Source organism: Ciconia boyciana, chromosome 1, assembly GCF_034638445.1.
Source record: "Ciconia boyciana chromosome 1, ASM3463844v1, whole genome shotgun sequence".
NCBI classification, from domain to species: Eukaryota; Metazoa; Chordata; class Aves; order Ciconiiformes; family Ciconiidae; genus Ciconia; species Ciconia boyciana.
The window spans coordinates 88,365,914-88,390,696 of NC_132934.1; the positions used below are offsets into that span (position 1 = coordinate 88,365,914).

The window sequence follows — 24,783 nt, forward strand, 5'->3', positions numbered from 1 at the left end:
GTTAGCCAGCTAGACTGACCCCGTTTCTCTACAGAAGTTTCTTCCAGTGCTGCTCCTACCTCTGCCTGGATCCTGCAGTCCCAAAACTCTGAGAGAGGGTTTTAGATATTATTAGGCAATGTATCTGCAAAGACATCTTATCACTTTCCTGCTTGACAACATTTTTTCTGTGACTATTTTTTTGCTATTGTATGTTTAATTTCCTGTTCACTGCTACCTCAGTAACCTTTCTGTTACCACTGCTTTCAGGGCTGTTTTCTTCTGTGTATATGTTTTGCTCTTGTTTTTATTTCCGGCTGGGTAATTAATTTATTTATCCTCATTTCTATTATTTTCATGTTCCTCTGAGCTTTACCATTTATTGTTGAGAAACACAATTAAAATGTTCTTTAGCATCCCTGATATAAATTACTAATAAACTGTTCATGTATTACTGGTATGGTGCCACAATATCCAAAGAATTAGGTAAAATAAATGAACTTGTAAAGATACTGTAGAGTTTCTTAAAAAAAAAATAAATTTTTTTTTTGTTACTAAAATGAAGAACAGAGATAGAAAAATGGATGACTGCAGATTGTAAAACAGACAAATAGGTCACATGCTAAAACTCTGCAAAATAATGAAAGTTGTAGGAAAGAGGGCCTAGACACTTTTGCTTTATTATAGACAGAAATGGTATGAAAGGCTGAAAGGCAATTTTTTCTTTAAATTTTCACAGGAAGTTCCAAAACTTGGAGACAAATGCTTGCTTTACATTAGAAGAAAAAATTGAGTTTCTGACAGGTTTGCAGGATAAAAGTGCAAAAATGTTCTGGTTTCAAACCACTTCAGTTTTTCTCCAGTGATGTCAAATGGTTTCACTTTGTGTTGCTTAATTTTGTCAGGATTTTTATGAAACTGATTAAGTAAAACACCAACATTATTTAGAATATGTTGTATTTTAATAACACAATAGCAAAACAGGAACCTGAATCAAAAAACTTTTGTATTGGTAGAAGACATTACCATGTTATCAAGAAAGAATAAAAAAGTCCAAACAAAAAGTTTCAACTTTTTCTGCCATTCATGAATCCAGCAGAGTGTGCAGCAGATCTTAGTATTTCAGATCTAAATGATGTGGGTATCCTTTAAATCAGTGTGACAAAGGCTTTAAATGTTAAATTAATTATAGAATTAGACATATATGACTATGTTACAAGAACCCTAGGGTTGTAAAGCAAGGTTCTCAGTGTGTAAACCAGAGTGAAAGTTGCGTGCATAGCCCTCATTTGCTGTCCCCATGGGCACTGTAATTCAGTTTTTGCTTGCATGATCCTCTTGTGTGTGTTTACCAGGACTGCTACCTCATTCATGGTTTGGTATGGGAAGCGTTCAGTGAATGGGCAACTGCCCAGTATTTCCCATCACCCATTTAAATGCTACATTCTCCATGATCCCAAAGATGACAGCTTACTGACCTAGCAGCTTTCTAGCTCAGTTCCTCTGTTCTCATCTTACTGTAGTTATGCAAAAAGATGTTACCGGCCTTATTTAATTCCCACCGTGAGCGTTAGTTCTGATACTTGAGGCATATGTGACTTTTACTCAGCTCTCCTCTCCTGTGTAGGGGAAGTAGTATATGCCCTGGGTACAAGGTCTTCCCTGTGTGCAGAGATACAGCTGCACTGGAGGCTGGGCTTAGAAGAGGGATTGATGCAGTTCCCGGTACATGGTGGGCTAGATTAACATGGAAGGCATTAATAAGGTCCTAGCCCAGTGAATTTGGACAGTTTCCTCAAAAGGCTGGGAAATGCTGATCTTTGTAGCTTATTGATTTAAGAAAGGGCAGGAAATTGCTACACGGCTGCAGCTGTGGGGAGGGCTCAGTAAGGCTCTCTGCTGATGTAAAGAGGAATTAAAATGTTTAAGGTATTACACATCAAAGAGAGCAGCCTGAGGCTTTAGGAAGAAAAAATAGGCAAAGGTATTTGCAAGCATATATAGCAGTCAGGCGCCTGCCTCACAAGCAGTGGGCTGGCTAAGGTTGCATCGCTGTTGTCAGCTAGCGGAGGACAGTCTAAGGCTCAGCTGCTCCCTTTAAAGAGGACATGTACATAGATGTACACATAGGGGGGAGAAAAGCATTAAGGTCCAAGCTGTCTGTGGAAAGGACTCTCCAAATGGGACTCTTCTTAACGGTGCTGGCTGGCTCCTCTTCCCCTTGTGACTCTCTAATCTCATCAGGATCAGTGGTCAACCTGAGTGATGATCATGATGCTCTGTAGCTTCCCACAGCCTCACAACAACTTTGGTCAGCTACAGTGCATCAGGCTGTAGCTGGAGAATGTCCCACTGAAAATGCAGGCCTCCTTTGAAAAAGGAACAGGGTTATTTGAAAAAGGGGCCATTTGAGAAGCAGGCAAGTGTAGTATATGTCCAAGAGGTTTTCTGTATAATGTCTTTAAAAAAAAAAAAAGTGTGGCAGCAGCAGGGGTACAGAATGTCTGAGGCTGCTCCAGGGCATCATATCCCAGTGACATCGGGATACTGAATCAGAGCCATGGTTAGAGTTTGCCAGCAAATGATGGAGGAAAAAAAAACCACTCAAAAATACAGAGCATGGTGGGAGAGGAACTCTTAGGCCACTTCTTCCCTAGGACACTTCCTTTCTGCTTTGTGTTGAGGCTTTTCCATGAAATGGAGAGGGATGTTTTTCCTTCACTTATTTCGTATTCTGATATTGTTTCACTGTTGTTGCCTGCTGCAGAAATTATGGGATTGACTGTTATTTTAAAAACTAGTTTCCCTTTTAAATCTTTCATTTCCATCAGCTCACAGCCTTCCCGTATGGTTCCTTATGACTGTGGTCTCCCTTCAATAGTACAAGAGACTGCTAAAAACCTGCTGCTCTGGGACACCCCATCATGATGTAACTGCCTGTATCCATCTGCGGGAGAGATCTTTTCATGGTTCCCTTCTTGGATCTCCTTCAGTTGTTTGCATGGTTATCTGCATTCACAGCTGACTGCCTCAGTCCTTGCACTGGGAGAAGGAGCAGTGAGGTATTTCAGAGGGAAAGATGCAAACAGCTCAGCAGCTGGATGTTGTTTTGCAGTCTTTGACCACTCAAATTGTGTTAACTAATGGTGTTCAGCAATCTAGCCATTAGCCTTGATGGATTAGGGAGTTAGCCTGTGTTAGAAGGCTGAGTCTTAGTTCCTGCTTATTAGAGATTCCCTGTACATAATTTTTGGTCCCTCTTTGTTTTATCTGCAAAAGCACGTGAAGCATCTGTAAAAGTGAAACGAGAACTGGTCCTGCTGGTGAAAGGATACCTACGTAACGTACGTACGAGGCAGGTATTACTTGGTTGCTTTCCTGAACTTCAAGAGTTTGAGAACCAGAGTTTTTGACATATGGAGCTCAGCTAGCCAAATGTTTGGGTAGCGAGGGTGCAGGTTTAATGCCACAGAACCTATTTTTGGAGACTGAGTAAAGTTCATTTGACAGTGGGATGCCTGCAGGAGCTCCTTATCCAGGAGGAAGCCAGAAGGGACAACAGTCAGGAAACCCAGCAGGGTAAGGGAAGAAAAAAAAACCTAAGCTGAAGGCAAGCAGCAGCACTTTCCTTTCAGATGTGGGCAGCTGAGGTGGATAAGTTGTTTTGGAAATGCTCTTTGAGCTTTTGTCTAGGGTAAGAGAGCTGGGAGGGCACTTGGAGCCAATAGTTCGGCTTCCCCAGTGAACAATGAAAAAATGACCTGAATCCTGCATGCAGCAGGAATGGCAAGGTCGGCCATATGGGTTGGATTATGGAGGCGCGCAGATAGCTTGTACATCTTTTTTCATTTTTCAGACAATGGAACTGTTTCATTTATTGCCTATTATTAAAACTTTATAGCACTAAAAATAAGAAAATGAATGAAAAAGAGAGAGCGAATTTTGGATACCTTTTAAAGGACTGACCTTATTAAAATAAAGCTGGCAGTGAGTCCTCTTCCGATACTCTTTTTTTACTTCCTTCATAAAGATGGTGTCAGATGGGAGGGTTTATGGCCTGATAGACAGTTTGAAGTCAATTTTTCAGTGCAGTTCTTTGGAAGAGAAAGTGGATGCTACATGGATAATGTTCAGCACACTTGGTACCAGCAGCCCTCACCAAAGCCCAAAAGAAGTTGCTGAGATTTCAGAAATGCTGAAAACAATTCTTTTTTTGGAAGTGTTTATTGCTGTCCCAAAAAGTCTCTTCATTGGCCAGGTGGGGTTTGTTTTCCCTGTTAGGTGCTGGAACACACAGAGAATGGCACTCCAGTATTTCTGCTGACTAGGAGAGCATTACCTTTCTGTCCTGTGGTAGAGGTCTGTGATTGTGGCACTGCATTTCTTGGTACCACACTAATGTCATAAACTGCTATGGGAGAGAGGGTCGTTAGAGTTGATAGCGATGGAGTTTCTTGATTCCCACCCGTCACCCCACCTTTTTTTTGCAAAAATAAGTATACATCACAGGAAGAAGAAAAAAATATATTGAAAGGTTAGGGATAGAGTTGTAAAATCAGCCATGCAAAGGTGGTGTGGATTCTGACCCAAGGTGCTTTTGCATGCCTGCACATTGTTTTTCTGCAGTACTCCATACATGGAGCGGTAGGTGCCTAGCAGGCTAGCACAAGAGCCTGCTGTCTCATGGATCTTGTCTGATGTATGGAAGAATCTGAAAGTTCAGTAAGGATGTGTTCTGCTTAGATACTATTTCAGAAACACCCACAACATTTGTTCTGCACAAAGATTTAAAAAAAAAAAAACCTAGGAAAAAAAGGATGATCTAGTATACAGGGACCTAAATTTGTGCATAGGACATAACTTGTGCACTGGACATAACTTTGAGCTCTGTCACCCACATACTTAGGGAGGCTGTTTTATAACACGTGTTCAACATGTGCACTCCTCTGGGGGAGTAAAGGACTCTCATTTAGGGCAGGAAGAGGAAAGAGGTGGCTTGAAGCCAACCGTGGAGTTTGGCATCAATTCTTTGAGTACCTGTGGCTGCAGTGCTGCCCAGAGCATTACACTGCAATCTGTGAATTCGGTGAAGCCACGGTGTTGCTGCTAGCAGTTGCGGTGTGGAAAGGGGAGGGTGACAGGAGCTGTGTCCACAGCAAAGGGTCTGTTCCAGACCTGTTCCCCTGGAGCAGGAGGAGGTGGCTCCCTGGTGGCATCCCTCCTTTCCCTGGCATACAGGGCAGGAATAGAGTAGCTTTGCAAGCTGCTCTAGTACACTCGGTGCTGCCATTTACCCTCTGTGGGCTCACAGGCACAGTGGAGTCCAACCCCTGAAAGCAGTATATTATTCCTGATTTACTCTTTTATTTTTTCTTTTTATTATCTCCTGACCATTCTCTTTTTTCCTTTTCTTTTAGAAGTACAAATTATACGGTACTTGCAGGAACTATATTGATACAGGGGAAAGTGGTAGACAGAGAGCTAGAAACTTTGAACTGTGAGTCAAGCTGAGCTGAGAATGATGCAAGCTCCAGGCAGAGGCAGGGGTAATAGCTTTAACCTGCCTTTACTGTTTCCCTGAGCCACCTCCTGTTAGGGGTTGGATTTTACTGGAAGGAAGTCATGAGAGCAGAGCTAGAAGTCAGATGCTGGTGCAGAGTTGGGGTATGCGCATGGGGATCTAATGACTGAGCCAGAGTATGTGAACACTGATTTTAGTGAGCTGGCCTCCCTACTTCCCTACACAATCCTTGTGGCCAATGCAGAGCAGCTGGATTAGCATAGCTGGAACTTTCAGTCTGCATTTCTGGATGTATTACTTGGTTTTAATCATCAAGGCAGGTCCTTCCGACAGTAGGTCTTGTTGCATTGTGACTTGCTCAGGGCATTTTATGCCCCCTGGATATATGGTAGCCGAAGGTCCTCCCTCAGTGTTTGGGCTGGGGATCGTTTATAAGGCTGCAAAAAGGTACTGTTCTCTTCCCAGCTGCCTGTGTTGAGAAGCAGATGGAGTCTGAACATGTGTGGCTTTCTCACACAGGGAGCAGAGGAAATCCTGGGGGTGGTACTGGTAGTCGAATAGCTGCTTTTGCACACAGAGCCCGGCTTAGCAGATGGGTTCACATTCTGCGCTGCCTTGTTGTCTCTGAGCTCCATGAGCTGGCAGAGGCCACTGTATTAACCAAATAGTTTTGTTGTAATGTGCTCAGCGCTAGTGTGAGACTGCTATGCAGAGATGTCTTCTGTTTCTACTTCTAACAGCTTAGCAGCTAATAAACACCATGCAACAACCTCTCTTCTAAACCTCCTCTTAAAATACAGAGTTTGGTTTGCCAACTCCAATGTATTTAAAGCATCCGAGCTTCCGGGGAGACTTTGGAAAGTTAACTGAGTGGAGGCACGTGCAGAAAGACATTTTCAGAAGCAAAAGGCAGCTCCAGTATCAGCTCAACATCTGATGAGAGGCTCTGGGGATGTTAGAGCCTTTTGCATTGAAAGGGGATATGTTCTCGCATTTGATGAAGCATCTCTAGTGTGTTTGGTCAGTGCGAGGGCTATAACCTACTGCTGGAAAAGAGGCAGGGGAAGGCGAGGAATGGGGAACAGAGCAATATGCAGCTTCCACAAAGGAGAGCCTTTCCTGGGAAGAAACTCCAGGGGGTTGTCTCACAGAGAACATGGGGGTCTTTCCCTGATAATGCACCTATGTCCTCACTAAGCCTGTGGAGTTAGAGACTTTCAGCAGAGATAGCATTCTGTGGTGAAAATAAGAACAAATCTGAGACCCCAGCCCTTCAAGAGGAAAAGTTCTCACTTGATTTTTGGCTTTCTCTTTGGTACTGTCTTTGTGGTGAGTTAGGGACCCCAGGCAGAGATGCCACTGATCTTTTATAAAAAACCTCTTATGCATTTCTAGTTGAAGTCCAAAACCAAGGAGATTCCCTTTTGGACAGCTTCCCATAGCACTTCAAAGCAGTGTCCAGAACTAGGAGGTGGCAGGGAAAGGCAATTCACAAAATCTCTCTGATTCTGAAGGCTGAATCCCAGACCTCCCTCATTTGCATCACAGCTTGCATCCATGAAGTGTGGAAGCCTGCTCTATGATAAAGCATGCCTTGAGGAGCTAACGGTCATGTGTCCCCTGCAAAGCAGACAGAAAGTTTGGGATCCTTGTTAAAAAAAGAAAAAGGAGCTGGAAGACTGTTAGGAGCTTCTGAAATCCTGGGCTGGGGAAATTTCACTTTACTCTAGTGGCTAGCACCTGTGCAGGAAGGCTCTCTTGAGGAATTCACAGACGCCAAGGTGACCTTTCAGTGGCCGCTGGCAGCCTGTCAAGTGAAGTTGGAGCCCTCTTCCCCTGGCACTGATACCATTGCCAGCTGACTGACATTCTTCTTCTCTCTTTGTTTTATTTTCATTGCACAGGACGGGGCTGGAGGCCATTATGGAGACCTATGCCTTCTGGAGGCCCCCCGTGCGTACTCTCACCTTCGAAGACTTCACCACCATGCAGAAGCAGCAAGGTGAGCATACAAAGGGCATGCAAAGAGCTGTAGAAAGAGCAGGTGTAAGAGCAGCAACACACTCTGCTGTGCATCTGGCAGCTCGGGGAGCGTTCATGCATCTCATTGAGCTCTTGACTGCTGTGAAAGGACACCAAGCAGAGAAGATAGATGGAAATGGTGGACAGGCCGTGCCTTATGAGGTCAAGTGCAGCCACTTCACCTCCCTTGTGTCCCTCAGTTCACCCAAGAGCTAGAAGGAGGAGCAGGAAGGAGCGCAGGGTTGGGAGAACCAGCCCAAGTACACAGCATGAGTTAAGTGTGAAGAGAGCACAGAGAGACCAAGGAAACACTCCAGCATGTCAGACACGTTGTTCTCCATTCACAGTTAGAGTTTGCCATTTGTGTGGCAACACAAGGGGAAGAGGCGTGTCCTCTGGAAACTTTAGGAGACCAGAAATGTGCCTCCCCCCAGGATCATGCTGCCTCACTTTCAAAACCCAGTGGCCTTGCTGGAGAGAGTTTCTGTTAGTACGAGGCTGGGAAGAATTATTGGGTAGGCCAAGTGTTTTCCGCTTGTTCGTGCTGTGTCTTTTCATAGCTTCTGCCCTTTGCATCTCTCATTTGCTAAGTAGGGCTTTCATCTCCAGTTTCAGGCTGCTACTATTTTTTTTTTTTCACTGATAGGACTTCCCCATTCACTTCATTGCAGCTATTTCTAGTTAAAAACACAGTAATCACTGGGAAGAGAGGTATCAGGGCAACCTGGTACTTTTTTTATTCCAATATAAATGCAAGAAAAGAAACAATCCAAAGTCATGTTCAAATGTGACACCTGTGAGGTTAAACAATCAAAACCAAATGCATGCTCTGTGTAGCAGATTCTCCAGCCTCTCACATTTGAGCTTGACATCACCCCAAAACTTCCCTCTAGACCTCAAATCCATCTGGGGATGGTGTGGTCTCCTCCAGAGGGAGGGCAGCAGCAGTGGCTGCCAGAGCTGCCCGTCACAGGGCAGGTTGGCACAAGCTCAGGGGCATGTGTCAAGGAGCACTTGCAGTGAGGCGTGTAGTCAGAGATGGGTTAACAGGGATTCAGAAACGTTTCCATCACCCACCTAAATAGAAACATAACAGCCTCTCCTCCTGGTCACGGTCACTGAAGCAGCCTCCCTCCTCTGTCTCACCCCCTATTTGGGCTCGCACACCTCCCCTCCCCTCCCCTCCCCTCCCCTCCCCTCCCCTCCCCTCCCACTGGTTATCAGATAACATCCTAGTGGCAAGTCCAGCTATTGCTTACATGGTAAGGTAATATTAGGAAAGGAAAATATTTAATGTATTTTTAGCTTGTTTTAATATAGTTTGGCAGCTGAAAAACCAGGAAGCAAGCCAGTACCCTGTGACCAGCCGGCTCTGTGCAGACCACCACCACCACTAGGTTTAGGGCAGTACTTAACTAAAGTTGTGTCCACAGGTCAGTCTCCAAACTCAAAACTCACTACAAAACAGTGCTCTCGAGCTCTGCATTTAGCCATGTGAAACAACCTCAAGATAATAAATCAGAAATATTCCCTCCATCATAGTGTTCACCTCTCCAGTGGTTGCTGTAACAAGCTGACCCCTGGTCTCAGTGATAGGAGCAAAGCCAAGGTACAAACAAACTCTATTTTAATTTCTGGCTGCCAGGACAGCCCCCAGGGGCCAGCACAAATATGCTGGTCTGGAGGCCTTGGAATTGCTGGCAGAAAGAGCAAGAAATGCTGAGGTGGCTTTAAGCCACATTAGATTCTTCCCTCCAAACCTAAGACAACCAGGATGTACAGTGCCCATACCTCTTCATCTCCTTGCTTTCAAGCACATGAACTGTGTGACAGGTGAGTAAATCACTGGTGTTTAACAGCTGACTTCAGCATAAGCTATTGCACCTCAGATCCTCTGAGCCTTAGCTAGTCTTTTCATGTAGGAGACTTGCCTGGGACTCTACTCCTCTCCCACCTGAAGCTTCAGTGCTCTGAGCTGCATGCTGTTATATCATACACCTGCATATTTATGAATTAGAAATTTTCAGAGTATTATTTTAATAAACAGACACTTTAATTCTAGATCATGCTGTTGTCTCTAAAGCTGGGTGAATATGTGGCATTTCTGAATAAACACTTGAGGAATTGCAAGCCTCCATTTTATCCCTTGAATTGTTAGTTGGGAAACTGCACTGGGGCTACAGGAGACTTTTGGGACTAGATGTGTCCACTGCAGCTTAAGAGGAGTGCATACTTACTGCAGAGAGACAAGATAAGAGCAGCAAAAGTGGCCACATGCCTAGGAGAAATATCATCAATGAGGTGCAGGTTACGGTTGTTCATCCTGGTAAGAAGGGAGAGAGTACATAACAGTACTGAAATAAGATGCTGGCTGTCGTGGATAGGAAAAAAGCAATAGGCTCCAGTTATATGAAGTCTAGAGAAGTGCTGGAACAGATCCCCTGTAGGAACTGGAATTTAGCCTTGATTTTCTAGAGTTGAGTCCCCCTTACTGTGGTAGAAAAAATGATGCTTTCTGGGGCAGAAGCTTGGGACTTCAGCAGTATAAATATGGTGCCTTTGCTGCTTTCCAGGTAGATTTTTCTGTACTATGGATTGGTATGGATTCTTAACTTTTCTTTTGTCCCTTGGTAATTTTTTCATGCAATAAAAGTGTTATCTGCCTTTTCCGAAACAGTTTTGTCAAAAAAATAAACTGAATTATTTGGTTAAGTTAGAGGTTTGACTGATAGAAAGAACTGTATAGGTGTGATGGATTTTTGGAGAGCATTTAACTTATTGCCACATGTGCCAGCTTGGAAAAGTTAGCATTAGCATGTATTAAGAAATGAGTAGCTGACTGATCTCAAAGCTGACGTGATAAACGTGAAAACACCATCCAGTAAGGACAGTCTCAGTGTTGCTCTGAGAGACTGGTTCCAGTACTAACTTGTCCAGAACTAAATGAAACAGTGCAGTTGCTAAAAGGTACAAATCTCTTAAAGACTGCAAAGTGGTCAGTAATGATGGGGACAAAGGTATGAAGAGCAATAGAGATTGTTTGGTAACCTGCATGCATTCAAACGAAGCGTGGGTTTTAGTTCAGCCAGATACAATATCATGTGTCTAGGAACAAAACATAGGACATACATACCCACTGAGTGTGCTGGAAAATGTTGGCACCAACAAGAACTTGGACGTCTCAGTGGATAAGCCACTACACATGCAAGGGACAGCGTATGTAATACTGTGATAAAAAGGGACATGCTGTCTCTGGTGTAGAAAAAAAATAGTGGTAAGCAGTGGGGAGACAATTTCCTAGCTGCAAACTGACATTACAATATAGTCTTCCACTGTTTGTATTTTTAAAGGGTGGAAAGAGATTGAAGAGGATTCAGGAAAAAAAAAAGTAGAATGATCTGTTGGCTGGAGAAGATGCCTGAGAATGAAAGCTCAGTTTGCATAGTTAATCAAAAAGAAGGTCAAGTACTGAATCTTTATGGCCTATACTATCTTGCAGAGAGAAGAATATGTGGTAGCTTTGTGTCACCCATCCTCGACAGACTCTTGAGGCTGTGATTTCTGTGTTTTTGTGACAAAACTGTGTGGAACATGCTTCATTATGGTGGTTCTGATTTTTCTGTTCTAACTGAATGTTCATCCCTTTTTGTGGGATGTTACGAGATAAGGAGAACAGAAGTTTTCCGTCATCCACCTTCTTCATACAATTAATTTTTTTACAGGTTCTTATGTTCCTCTTCTGTGCTTCTCACAGTGACTAGCACCAGTCATTTCTTTTCTCTTCAAGTGGGAAGTTTTCCAGGTCCTTAATTGTTTCTTTAAAAACAAGTCTGCACAGAGTATTCCAGATGCATCCACATGATACAATTATCTAAAGGTATTATAATTTTTTCCACATTATCCTTTCTCCCATTCAACATGCATCCTAGTGCTTTGCTCATCGGTTTGGCCCAAGCTCTATGTTCAGCAAGGGCCACAGTGACACACCAAATCAATACTTAGCGTGCTGGATGCAGCTGTTTCATACAGGGATTAAGTAACTTTCTAATCTACACAATGATAGGTTTCAGCTGCTGCACAAACTGAAGAGCCTGATATCACAACCAGTCACACAAATGCCTGGTGCGGCTGACTCTAGCGGTCCACGAGCTTTATTTGCACGTGTTGCCATTGAAGTAAAGCTCATCAGGAAGTCTCTGCATGTCTGTGACCTGAGTGGTCACTGTATTGTCCTACCAAGGAGAAGAACATGCTGTTTCTGTCAGTGAAACCCTCTGACCTGAGTACAAAACCTCTCTTTTTTAGCATGCAATCTAAAAGTCATCACAGCTTTACAAGGGCAAGCACCACGTTTGACACAATCACAGCAGATCTACAGCCAGTTTGAAAAAAGAAAAGTCCCCTCAAACAAAAACTTTGCAAAAAATGTTCAGAAAACAGCAATCCAGGCAAGGCTGACCTGGAGAATTATATCACCCACTCTGCAGTCTACTTATTACTAGGGAAAAAGGGGGCTTGGGATCATTGAATGCACATGGCAATGAGATGTGGGGAAAGCCAAGAATCTATTAAAATCTTTAATTGGAATATATTTTCAAAATTTAGATTGAACCTCATCCAGATTCTCATTATTAAAAATACGTGGCTCAGTTTCTTGATTTTAACAGGGAACATAAAAAAAAAAAAAAAAAGAAGAGAGGAGGGAAAAAGAAAATAAGAGTTCCAGTGACTCTGGATTGTGTCACTTTCTGTAAAAAGAGCCATTGCTGGCTCCTATGTGATACACAGTTTCCCACAGTGTATTGAGATAAACAGATCACTATCAGTGACTGTAAGTTTTGCCAGGTTTTGCCACTAGAAAGGCACTGTGACAATGCTAGAATAGTAATCAGTATCTGATCCTTCATATAAAAGCTGATGACTTATGCAAGAAGTAAAATCGAAGGTACCATGGCAGCTGGTAAAAAGAATGGCCTCCTAAGCAGAATTTCAGGACCAGTATGAGAGTCACACAATATGGTATCTCAGCAGATTTGCAGCACATAAATTTTTACTTCACCATTAAATTACTGTTTTGATATGTGCACACCAAGTCCGCAAGAGTCAAACATCTTAGCTTTGACTGATGAGTTCTCAAGGCAGCTTTCCTTTCAAATGGTGTTTCTTCACTTTAATAAGTGCCTTTGCTGAGGACTCTACCAATTGTTTTCAGTAGATTGAACCCGTTCTCCATCAACTTGAGCATCTCCATTGATCTTGCACTGGAGACCTGAGGTAGAGAGGCCACCTATTAGGGAGTCTGTAAAATCTTTGTTAATGGTTGTTGAGATTAGCATCAAAAGCTTGAAGTTTGTCTAAAACAGTACCAGAGGCAAAGAGGGGGTGCTCCTTGCCAATAAGACAGCTGTTGCTATCTGCCTTTTCGGGCAGGCATCACCTCTGTCTTGCCAAAGTTTGTCTGTACTGCTTGTTACTAATTTCTTCTTTGGTATACTCTTCTCCATGTTGGGTGTGGTGCTCAGAGAGCTGCCCTGACTGCACCCATCTGAAAACAATATCATGAATGCACAAATGTGTATTGGTGTCAAGTGGAGGGAGGACTGAGCCCTCCAGAACTTCATCTGAAGGCATCAGAGGCGCCTTGAGGCAGAAAGAAGCAAATGACGTTAGAAGAAGTTAAGATCCTTTTGGCTTTATCTGAGATCCCAGATACCCAAAATAGCGTCTCCCAAAAGAGCGGAGCTGCTGATGTCAAAGGAGGCTGAACAACCTATGAATACATCTGCTTGGCCGCTTGCCTCCCAACGGCAGCCATCAGTTCTCCCAACCATGCCCACCAGGATAATCTGGATGCTGCTTCCCTTTCAAAATCAATTGTGAACGGTCTAGGGTATTGGCAGAGGTCAGATATCTGGGTTTGGTCTCAAATATCTTCTTGATTCTTTTGACCTTGAAGACAAGATTGGAAACAGAGCAGTTGTTGCCAGAGTTATTGGGATCAAGAGCTGGTTTCTGCTGCATACTTCAAATGGCTAGTAGATTGCCTCATCTAAATGAAACAACAGGTAACAAACTGTTCCAGCTTCTTCTTGATTGAGCTGCAGACAGTTTTTCTTTAGGGAAGAGGTGTTTCTGATGCTTCAAGGTCTCATCTTTCACAGTGAAAAGCTAAAATACCCTCCCAGGTGTGACACGAGGCGCTGAGAGTCAAAGTCTGTGCTGCTCCCTGACAACCTGAAAGAAGCCTGAAGCACTCTGTTACTCCAGGGAGGTGTTTACCCTGAAGTCTAATTACTGAAGCCTAAATCTCTGTTATCTCATGAGTCGTGATCAAATTTCACATGAATGAATGGAGGGAGGTAATTATACTTTGAAGATTTGCACAATTTCCTCAGAACGGCACATTAGTTTGTCATGAGTAGAAAGTGGCGTGTGCTTTGAGCTTGCCACAATACTGAGACATTTTTCCTCAGTTCAGAAATTTTGAACCACAGTGCCTCTGGGGTTTTATAGTTGTTTATTGTATTTTTTTGTTGTTTATTATGCTGGAGCTTCCAGGGCCTGTGTTGGCCCAAAGCAGATTCCATCAAGAATGGCAGGAGAGGTTTGCAATTCAGTTAACTTTTGTCACCACCAAAGGGATCGGACGATTATGGTTAATCTCAGCTGCAAAGTTGCAGCAGTTTCTGTTATGACTTTCTGAAGGATTTGTGCCACAGGGAGTCCTTTTCTGCATCCTATTTTCATTCAGTGTCATCTCCTGGGGTAGCTTTCATTACATGATCCCCTTGTCAATGTCTGTGCCTGGCTGATGGTTGTAAATGTGAGGGACAGTGCACAATTATCACTGATGAACAGTTTTCTCCACTAAAGTGGGGTGCTCATCATCCTCCAAGCCTGAGTTGACTTGATCTGTCTGTACTTGAAGAAGGGAAACAGGAGACATTTCTGTAAAAGCCGATGTACAGCTCACGAAAGTGTTGTGTATGCTGTGTTACAACTGTCTGCACACAAGACAGAAAGTCATGTCCAACAGGCCTTCTCCTGAGACACCATGGAGTTGGCCCAAGAATACCATTTATATAAGGAGCAGAAACCCTTGTATAGATAAAGATAGTCTGGGGGGACTGGGAAGGGGATGTTGTCTCTTACTTTTGGGAAAGCTCTCTCGGTGCTCTGGATATAGATGGGAATTGAAATCAGATGTCCTGAATTGTACTTTTTGTCCACATTAGAAAAAAGTGTTGTTTTTTACCATTAGATCTTGAAAATATTTTATCTTGGAGGATGACTGAGGCAAGTTTTATCTCTAATTTTCTGACTGCTCAGTTTGTGTTGCAGAAATCTGTAAGAGCTAAAAGGAAGTAAAATGTTATTCTGAGTTGTTCTAGATTTACCATTAATTCCAGTGATTCTCATAATTTGAGGCAAACTTATAAAAAAGATCCTTCTCTATAATTTACTAACCTTAAATAAAATTTCATTTTATTCCTCACTTTTATACCATACAGTACATACTTTCTCCCTTAAATCTATTGCTGTAACCATCTTTTTTGTGCTCTGTGAGCTGTATCTCAAATAACTACAAAGCATGCTCTATGTTTCTCCTACCAACCCAGCACCTTGGCATGCAGTAGATTTTGGGTCTCATTTGGGCCTTTTAAAGATTTTACCAGCTAATTCACAATTTGATAATCGGCCAAGGGCTCTAGAGAGAAAACAGGTAGCTATACCCCATGAAGACAGAAATGGCTGTCATTCCCATGAAAGAGGGAATGTTTCATTCCTAGAAAAGGGGAAAGAACAAAGAAAGAGTCCAGCACATCACAGACCAGATGTCCCTGCCCTTGCTTGGTGAGAGGATGAGGAAGAGGCATCAAAGCTGTTTAGTTTTCCAAGGTGGTGAAGAAGGAGCTCAGAGGGGTAGTGGTGGCACAAGAAGGATGTGATGAAGAATCTTTCAGGCCTTCTGAACGTTGTAGGTTTGAGTTTTGGAAAACTTGGAATGGGAAGAGAGACCTCGGGCTGTCAGTTATACTTGCAAGACAAAAGTTGTCATGATATGTGAGAGCAGGAGTGACACCTGATTTTGTGGCATTTAGATGCCTGGAGATGCAAGTAGGCATTGAGCAGGACTGGGGCATGTGCTGCTTGAAGCAGGAATGAATCCAGGTTTGTGCTAGGCCTGGCTCTTAAAGGACATGAGATCAGATGATTAAAGTGGCGTCCGCTGGCCTCATAATCTATCAGTCTGCACAAATCTGCACAAACCCTCCCTCGTAACCATCTCAGATTTCCACCTTTGGGCAAGTACTTAATTTTTGTTCTGCGATGAAAGGTACAGTAACTTGGAAGACTGGGAGTAAGTTTCACAAGTTTCATAAGACATACTTAGGGTTCATGCATGTGCAAGTGCACAGAATGGGAAAGGGATTTTACCTTTTTGTTCAAATTTGTTTTCCTGCATGCATACCATCACTTTTATTCAATCTTGTGTCCAAGGGTAGAACATTGCAAAAAATTGGGAAGGGTTGGTCTCTCCCATGCTTTAGAAAATCCCTTTACATATGTGTACATGTCCGTAGAGCCTTCACAAAAATAAAACCTTTCAGGAGTGACTTAGAATACGTCTGGATGGACAGGCTCCTCTGTCTGTGCTCCATGCTGGCCAGACACATGCCAGGTCCCAGCCAGCTCCATCTGGAAAGCTGGAGAGCTGCATTAGCATGGCTTTGTGCCCAAGTGAATATAAACTGCCTCTCAGGAGGGCTTATTAGCTCAAGCAAAGTGCCAGGAGGAGAGCCACAAGCCAGATGAATGACTGGGGGCCACAGCCCCTCTTTCCCACACCCTCAAGTGCTTGAACACATGCCTATCACACGATGGAGATGCTGACGTGTTGGGCGTGTGTCAGAAGAGGGGCCGTGGCTCCTCCAGGAGACCAATCAGCAAGGCTGTGCACTGATCACTCCCAAGCATCTGGCCATTCAGGCTAGGTCCTGCTCACATCTGAAGGTGGGAGAAGATGGCTTTGCTGAGGCTGTGGGCCAGACACTGTCCTGCTGGGCTGAGTACAGCCTCTGAGCCATAGGCTGGCCATGCTGAACCTGCAGCCCATATCTGTGGCTCATGATAAGCTAAACCAGCTTGTAGGTGGAAGTGGACTGAGCTGTTTAAGAAGCATTTGCACTCAAAGAATAATAACTTTGTGGCTGACTGACACATCAAAATGTAAAATCGTAAGACAAATCACCTTGCAGTTCTCATCCTTGTTAGAAAGTCAAGGATCTCAGGACCCTCAGCCACATTTGTGGTCTGAGTACCCTCAGCCACATCTGTTCTTAACGAGACCGTGAATACCAGGTTATCACTGTCTAAGCCCAACCATGCCAAGAGCTGGAGGCTGCTGATGTGGTCAGATAATGGCAGTGATCAAGTTGCCCAAAATACCCTAAAGCTCTTGCCTGTAGCTGTCTGATGAGACTCTACTGTTGCACAGGGCATGGCCCTCATGTTCAGATATCTTGTGCTGACTGCAGCTTCAGTTTGTGCTTGCTCTCCTCCTCAGCGCTAAGCAAGGACTTCAAGGACTGAGAGGTTTGTATGGAGGCACTGCAGGTGATGCAACCGATGCCTGGAAACATTAGCAAGGAAAGTACACTGCAGTTGAGTCCAAAGTGTGATTTATGTGCACCTTTCAGATAAAGGAGGTTGGGATAAATTGTGGGTCAACTGACTAGTGTGGTGTCATTCATAAGAGAGATCCCAGAAATTTTTCCATGCACAATTGCTTCAGGCTCCCTTGACACTGATGCCCTCCCCCCATCTCCTTGTTGCCAGAAAGCTCCCTTGGCTAACACTGGCTGCTGGCAGATGTGTTTTCCATCTACACTACAGTGTTAAAAGGTCTCTATGTGACCTGCCTTCTGTGGAAGAGGTCCCCTTTGCCTTTCAGACACACTGGCATGCTGAATGCTTCAAGTATAGTACAGCCCCTCTTTTTAAGGCACATCATACCTGTGGACTGGGTATGTTTGGGCTTGCAGTTTACCCTGAAATTGTCCTTAACACAAGCTCAGTCTAGGTAAAAGAAAAAGCAAGGGTCTATTGGGAACATATAGAGAGACAGCACCATTACCAAGGCTTAGAAGGACACAGGTAACAGGAAGGAAAGACCGGTCATAAGCTACTTGAGATGAAATTTTAATGGCAGTTCTTATTTGTATCCAGATGAGACACCGTAGTTTCTTCCCTAATCCTTGTGGGCAGGTATTTGATACTGGTGCACAGCCAGCATTTCTATATGGTGTTCACAAGAGGGAACGCTAGCGTGGGGAGGAAGGTTTGCCTTTACATCCCACACTCTCCACAGGGTTTCCCTGCCTTCCGCCATGATTTCATTCTTCTTTTTCCCACCTCCCCTCTTTACCAATGATTTCTAACTTCTTGGTCCCGTTTGTAGTTTTTGACCTTTCTTGCACTAGATCATTCGCCACCCCTGCTCTTTGGAAATGCTCCTGTCCCTTTGATAAGGTCAACTTAGTTATCACTTACATGGCCAGACAGAGAGCAGGCTCCTTTCAGGATGGCACCAGGGCTTGGCTAAGCCCTGGACATAATGGCAGGACACTGTGAGGACCTTGCATTTTATACAAATGTGACTTGTTATCTGCACATACCTGGGACTGATGTATGCAGGGCCAGAAATGATCTTCAGAAGACTGGACACAATGATAATTAATCACTCTGGAATCATGATAAGTGTGGAGGTGAGAGATACTGTGACATTCATGGTAAATGCTGTTGGTGTTGGCAATTATTTCTGGGGCAATAGTGAGTAGAGAAAAGGAACAGAGGAGAATTATTGAGGGATTAATTTTGTTCTTTCTTAAATGTGGTTTCACTTGACTTAAACCAGACCTAAACATAGCCTTGTGTATCAGTTTAACTAGATTGGTTTGTATCCATGCCTTCCATTAAAATGACATACACATCTGTGTATTTGAGACTGTAGTATGGTGTGGATATACTTGCTGGGCTTGCTGCCATCTCTAGGGGTATTTGGCTGACTTTGTAACAACTACAGTCCAAGTTATAACGTCACAAAAGTCCAGGTTGTGTTTGGCCCATGCTTAGTTCTGCCAGCAAAGATGGATCAGAAATATCGTTCAGAGCAGAGTAGAGCTGTTTGCCTTCTGAAGAGGGTGAGCTGAGATGGGACTTGCTTTGTCTTGTTTCCCATTCCACTTAAAGGTGTAAATATTATTCTGCAAATGATCAGGAACTTCAGGCTTCTGTGTTATGCTCTGTTGCAGCAGAATTGTGATGTGTCCTGTGCTTATGGTTGGCATTTGCAGCAAAGCATTCTTGAAAGACACTCATCAGGTCTGGCATTTGCTCCAGTTGATAGATCTCTCACCTTCTTATCATTTTAAAGTGATGGAGAAAAAGAAAAAACTCTTTTTCACTTTGCTTCCTAATTACTGTGTTGTCACTTCAGGGTTTTTCTGTTGGCGTGCAAATAGGGATAATTCAGAGCAGAATCACTTTAGTCCCTCTTTTGGGGTAGCCTGAAATGTGCAATTCAGTGTTTCAGTTTTGGAACCATTAAGAATACCTTGTAATTGCTAATCAGAGATCTCTACTTACTCTCTGTGGAGACAAAGCCTCAGCTATGGGTACGACTCGATCGTAACTCCTTAGCGGATGTTTAAAGCCTAATGCTTGAGGTAACTGGTGTGTGTGCTCTTCTCCTGCATAGTTTTTAAAGGTTAACTATGGGGTAAAGGAAGACTGAAATGAAGACATCGTATTTAATCATTTATTCTACATATTTTATTTCGAACAGATCATTAAATGCTCATACATCTATACATAAGTATTTTTACTTATTCTCCAGACACTGTCAGCAAGTAAGTCACTATCTGAAGTTTGTTCATTAAATATGTGGTATAAAGAATCAAGTGTGGAATTACTGTGGGTTAAATACATCTCACTTTGTGCTGTATTTGTTTTGTGATTATGTGACCTCTGTATTTTGAGCTTTGATAGCTAAGTAATGATATATGAACTCAGCTGTCTGCCTGCCCTCTCCGTCAGAGGTTATCCTCTTTAGTGCAGGGCTAACAGGAAAATGTGTGTCTGTAGTTGTGTGCCTCGGTTCAAACTCACCTTTATCAGCAATTTCAACTAAAATAGACTTTGAAATGAAACTACTTACATAGAGGCAGACATTCCTTTCTGCCGATCCTGCTGCAGTATTTGACAACCTGTAACAGAGAGACAGGGAGAAAGGCTGGAAGAAGTACCATCTTAACTTACCACAACAAAATTAGCCAGACATTGCCTGTCAGAAACTTTAAATGAACCAGGGAAGTGTACCTTTTAAAATAAATAGAAATTCACAAAAAAGTCTTTGAACTCTTGAGCAAAAATGCACTAGCAAGTTTGAGCATTTCAGTGTTGTCAAGAAGGGAATATAGAGAGCCCATGATGCCATTTGAAACTTCAAATTTTCCCATTAATTCTAATGGAGATATGACTCAATGCTTCTCTTTTATGCTTCTGAATGAATGTCAAAAGGAGTGAGTGGCTTAGCAATAAGCATTCATCCCCATGGTTCATAATGGGAATGACTGCTTTAACTTAACACAGAAACATGTATTTTCTTGATACTGCCCAGGTCAGCTGCAGCCACCCCAGGCTGTGCTTACCCAGGGCTGTTTTTCTTTTTCTTGTTGGCTCTTGTTTCAAAATTTTTTTAAATTAAAAAATCCCAAATATTATTAATATCTCAAAGTAATATTTTCACTCTAATGCCCCATTCTGTTTCACCCTAGATGTGTTAGAAAGAGTCAGATATCATAGAATCGTAGAATCATAGAATAGTTTGGGTTGGAAGGGACATTTAAACGTCATCTAGACCAACCCCCGTGCAAGGAGCAGGGACATCTTCAACTAGATCAAGTTGCTCAGAGCCCCGTCCAACCTGACCTTGAATGTTTCCAGGGATGGGGCATCTACCACCTCTCTGGGCAACCTGTTCCAGTGTTTCGCCACCCTCATCGTAAAAAAGTCTTCCTTATATCTAGTCTAAATCTACCCTCTTTTAGTTTAAAACCATTACCCCTTGTCCTATTGCAACAGGCCCTGCTAAAATATTTGTCCCCATCTTTCTTATAAGCCCCCTTTAAGTACTGAAAGGCTGCAGTAAGGTCTCCCCGGAGACCTTCTCTCCGCTCTTCTCTCTGCCTTCTCTTCTCCGGGCTGAACAACCCCAACTGTCTCAGCCTTTCTCCATAGGAGAGGTGTTCCAGCCCTCTGAACATTTTTGTGGCCCTCCTCTGGACCTGCTCCAACAGGTCCATGTCTTTCCTGTACTGAGATATAATCTCACTTACATTCTCACCATCATATACTGACAAAGAACCTGTCTTTCTAGTGTATCTCTTAACCATTAGCATCACCTATTCTCTTTTAATCAAGCAGCACTGCATTCAGCTCCTCCCCCATTTTGCAGCAGACCTAGACTGGTCTCAAAATCCTGCTGTTTTTTTTTTTCCACAAGGCAACACAAGAGAAAGTAGTCCCTTACTTTTCATCCTCAATATGCAATCTCTGCCTTGGTTAAATTTCAGCTGCCTACCCTAACGCCCTCTTTTCCAGTCCCTTTGCCTCTCACCTGTCATCTTCTACCCTGTCCAAAATGCTGCCTCACCAGTTGTCTTCCTAGTTCCTCTGATACTACTTATCCCCTGGTCATGTCTCTTCACCAGCACCTCTTTGCTGCTTTTGCAAGAGTCTTCAGTGTTAGTTGCCCTAATGCAGAAATGGGATCTCATGCAAAGGGAATCACTCAAAAGAAAAAAAAAAGTTTCACACCAGAAAACTGGATTCCCTTAAGCACAGAACTGATTTCCTGGTTGACCAAGGAAGCTTCCTCTAACCTAGAATCTTGCCTACAAATAATCTCTTCTCAAGCTCAAAATTGTGTCATCAGCTTCTTCCTATGACTTATTTCAGTTTGTTACTGTTCTAGGTAGTATTACACAGTATTGTTTTCCCAGGTCAGAACACGTGAGCATCCCTGCTGTACAAAATAATCAATTCTATCATTCATAGCATAAACAATGTATAATACATTGATACTACTGACATGCATATATATCAATATTTTGTTAACACCAGTGATACAACATATGGAATCCCTTTTAAAGTTAAAGCACATGATTGAAAATTCTGACACATCCCCTTTCTCTGCTTGGTGGAACAGGCTATAGCTTGAAACTGTATCCCTTCATTTTAGTGTTACTTCTGGCTTAAATCAGTACCACTGCACCACAAGCCATCCAAAAAAACTGTTGAACAGTGCAGAAGTCCAACATGCTTTCAGCCACTTCCCGCCGCAAGCCCCCCAAGCGGATGGTAAAGCATGTGTGTAGCGGGGCCATGCAGCCCACTGACTGGTGGTCTTCCTGCAGACCAGGAGAGGGAGACAAGACTTTTTTTTTTTTAAAAAAAAGGACTAGATAAACATGCCTGGAAATGGCAGATCTCTTGACTGATGGAGTGGTGCTTCCTTGCAGCTTTTCCCACTGCCTTTGATTGCTCTGTGGCATGCTTGCTTCCCTCACCTGTTTTAAAAGGAAGACAATCTCTGTTGAAAAACAAAATCATAACAAAAAAGCAGCAGAAAAGACTAAGGGATGCTATTAATAAAGTAAGAGCTCTTGCCAAGAAAGGCTGAGTTTTCCAGCAGCCATTTTACCACCCTTGTTTCTTTATTAAACTAAGCTGGTTTTTAATGAGACTGCCTCGTTTTGTAGATGTGGTCCCAGGCTCTGAACATTCTCTCATGTGTTTTGTTTTGCAGGAGGCAGCACAGGCACCTCCCCGACCACCTCCAGCACGGGGACCCCGTCGCCCTCTGCCTCCTCTCACCTTCTCTCTCCATCCTGCTCCCCTCCCGCCTTTCATCTGGCCCCCAACACTTTCAATGTTGGCTGCCGGGAGAGTCAGCTTTGCAACCTCAACCTGTCTGATTACCCCCCGTGCGCCAGAAGCAACATGGCCGCCTTGCAGAGCTACCCAGGGCTGAGTGACGGCGGCTACAACCGGCTGCAGAGTGGCACCACTTCTGCCTCACAGCCCTCCGAAACCTTCATGCCTCAGAGGACTCCATCCTTGATCTCAGGAATGCCGACTCCTTCCTCCCTGCCCAGCAACAGCAAGATGGAGGCGTACAGTGGCCAGCTGGGGTCCTTCCCCAGCTCCCAGTTTCAGTATGTCATGCAAGCAGGCAACCCTGCCTCCACATCCTCCTCTTCACACATGTTTGGTGGCAGCCACATGCAGCAGAGCTCCTACAATGCCTTTTCCCTGCACAACCCCTATAACCTCTATGGATACAATTTCTCTGCTTCCCCCAGGCTGGCGGCAAGCCCAGAGAAACTCACCACCTCCCAAAGCACTTTACTCTGCTCTTCCCCATCCAGCGGGGCCTTCGGAGAGAGGCAATACCTTTCCACGGGGATGGATCACGGGATGCACATGATCAGCCCTCCCTCCGGCAACCAGCAGATGGCCAACGCCTGTGACAACAGACAGTACAGTGCGGTTCAGGGCTCCTCCTCACAGATGTCTGTGCACATGGTCTAACAAGCCATGCCTCTCCTTGGCATCGAAGGCAGCTGGACCTTTGTCATTTCCAGGGGTAAACCCATCCCAGTGCCTTTTTGCCTTCAAACTTATAGTGGAAATACTATTGTAATGATAAATAAGAACACAAGCCACCTAGGTATGCACCACAGAACCTTGTGGAAAGCCTCAACTGACAGCCATCGCAGCTTGTTGTAGCCCAGGGCCTCCAGATCTGGCACAGAGTGTCTGTTCTTTCTGGACATTGCAGAGAGAAGGGCATGACTTTAATGAGAAGCTGGAGAGAAGCAGCTGAATATACCTTTTATGCATTAACTCTCAGCTTGTGTGAGCTCTCGGTGTGGAGGGAGCTGTGCCCCTGTGCTGTCTCCTCTGGGTGTCGAAGAAAGGCAGTCTCCCAAGGCTTCATCCTCTGAAGCTGCATTGCCCATAGCTTTAAAGACCTTCCCCTTCCCAGACCGTTCCTCACTGCTGGAGTGGCTCAGCCCATTTCTGAAGCCAACAGTGGCCTGTGGCTCCTTCTCCCACTGTAGCACAGGAATGGTGCTGCTGGGCTGGAGATTCTCCTCTCAAAGAGGTATCTGCATTTTCACCAGAGGTATCTGCATTCTCATCAGAGCCATGGTGAAGAGCAGTTCTTTGCGAGGGTCGAGCTTACCAGCACCCAGCCTGCAGATGGAAATTGGAGAGAGAGAAGAGAGAGAAAAGTTTTAACCTACAAGTGAGCCTCAGACATAAGCAGGGACAGATCTTTGGAAAGATGCATGGGGGAGAGGGGGGCTCAGCTCCTGTTGATGTGACCTGAAGTGGTGCATCCAAACTGAAAGGACGACAGCCTTTGTTGGGAACATGTGTCCCGTAGCACTCAACCCAATGGGAGGAAACTGTCCAGACTGAGCTCACATGGAAGAGCAATGAGAAAAGAAAGCTCTGCTCTACAGAAGTGCAGCCAGCCTCCCTCACCTTGCATGCAAGAGTTGCCATAGAAAACCATTAGCATTTCAGTAACAGTGAGGTTGAGTATTCACCAGCCTCCCACCTGCCACATGATCTCTGTTTAACCAAATAGATCATTGCGTTTTGACATCTTTCTTTTCTGTTTTTTTTCTTCTCTTTTTTTTTTCTTCAAATCCTTTAAAAATAAGAAAACAATTGTAGCTTGGTGCAAGCTATGCATTTAAGTTGTGTGAAAATGCAAATACCAAGTAACAGAATACAGATATTATTGAGATTTGTTGTGAGGTGTTGTAGATAAATGTATTTATATGCCTAGTGGGGGATTCAATATTATGAATATAAAAGAGGGCAATAAAAATGGTATGTAAAATATGTATGAAGAAAAAGGTGTATAAAGATTTGCCCTATGCACGGAACTCTGTTTCTAAGTGCCAAGCACAGAATGCGCTAAATAAATCTTTGCAATTGTTCCCTCTGTGTTTTTCTGTCTGTGAGGCTTCCTCAGTGGTCTTCTAGAGACAGACATTTTCAAAATACAGCTACGTGTGTTTGCACAACAGAGGAAATGAAGACACACTGCTAAATTGTGAAGTCCAGGCAATATTACAATAAAAATTAAAATTCTGTCTTCAAGAAATTTTAAAAAT

At 43.7% G+C, this 24,783-nt stretch overlaps 1 protein-coding gene across 1 annotated transcript in view; it reads left to right on the forward strand.

Annotated features, from left to right (window-relative positions):
• Nucleotides 1–23,179, forward strand: part of TBX15 (T-box transcription factor 15) — a 98,008-nt gene extending 74,829 nt beyond the window's left edge. The window contains exons 7-8 of the mRNA XM_072851112.1: nt 7,405–7,502; nt 22,395–23,179. Coding sequence (XP_072707213.1) covers nt 7,405–7,502; nt 22,395–23,179 — 883 coding nt within the window. The remainder of the gene's footprint in view (nt 1–7,404; nt 7,503–22,394) is intronic.
• The last annotated feature ends 1,604 nt before the right edge of the window (nt 23,180–24,783 follow it).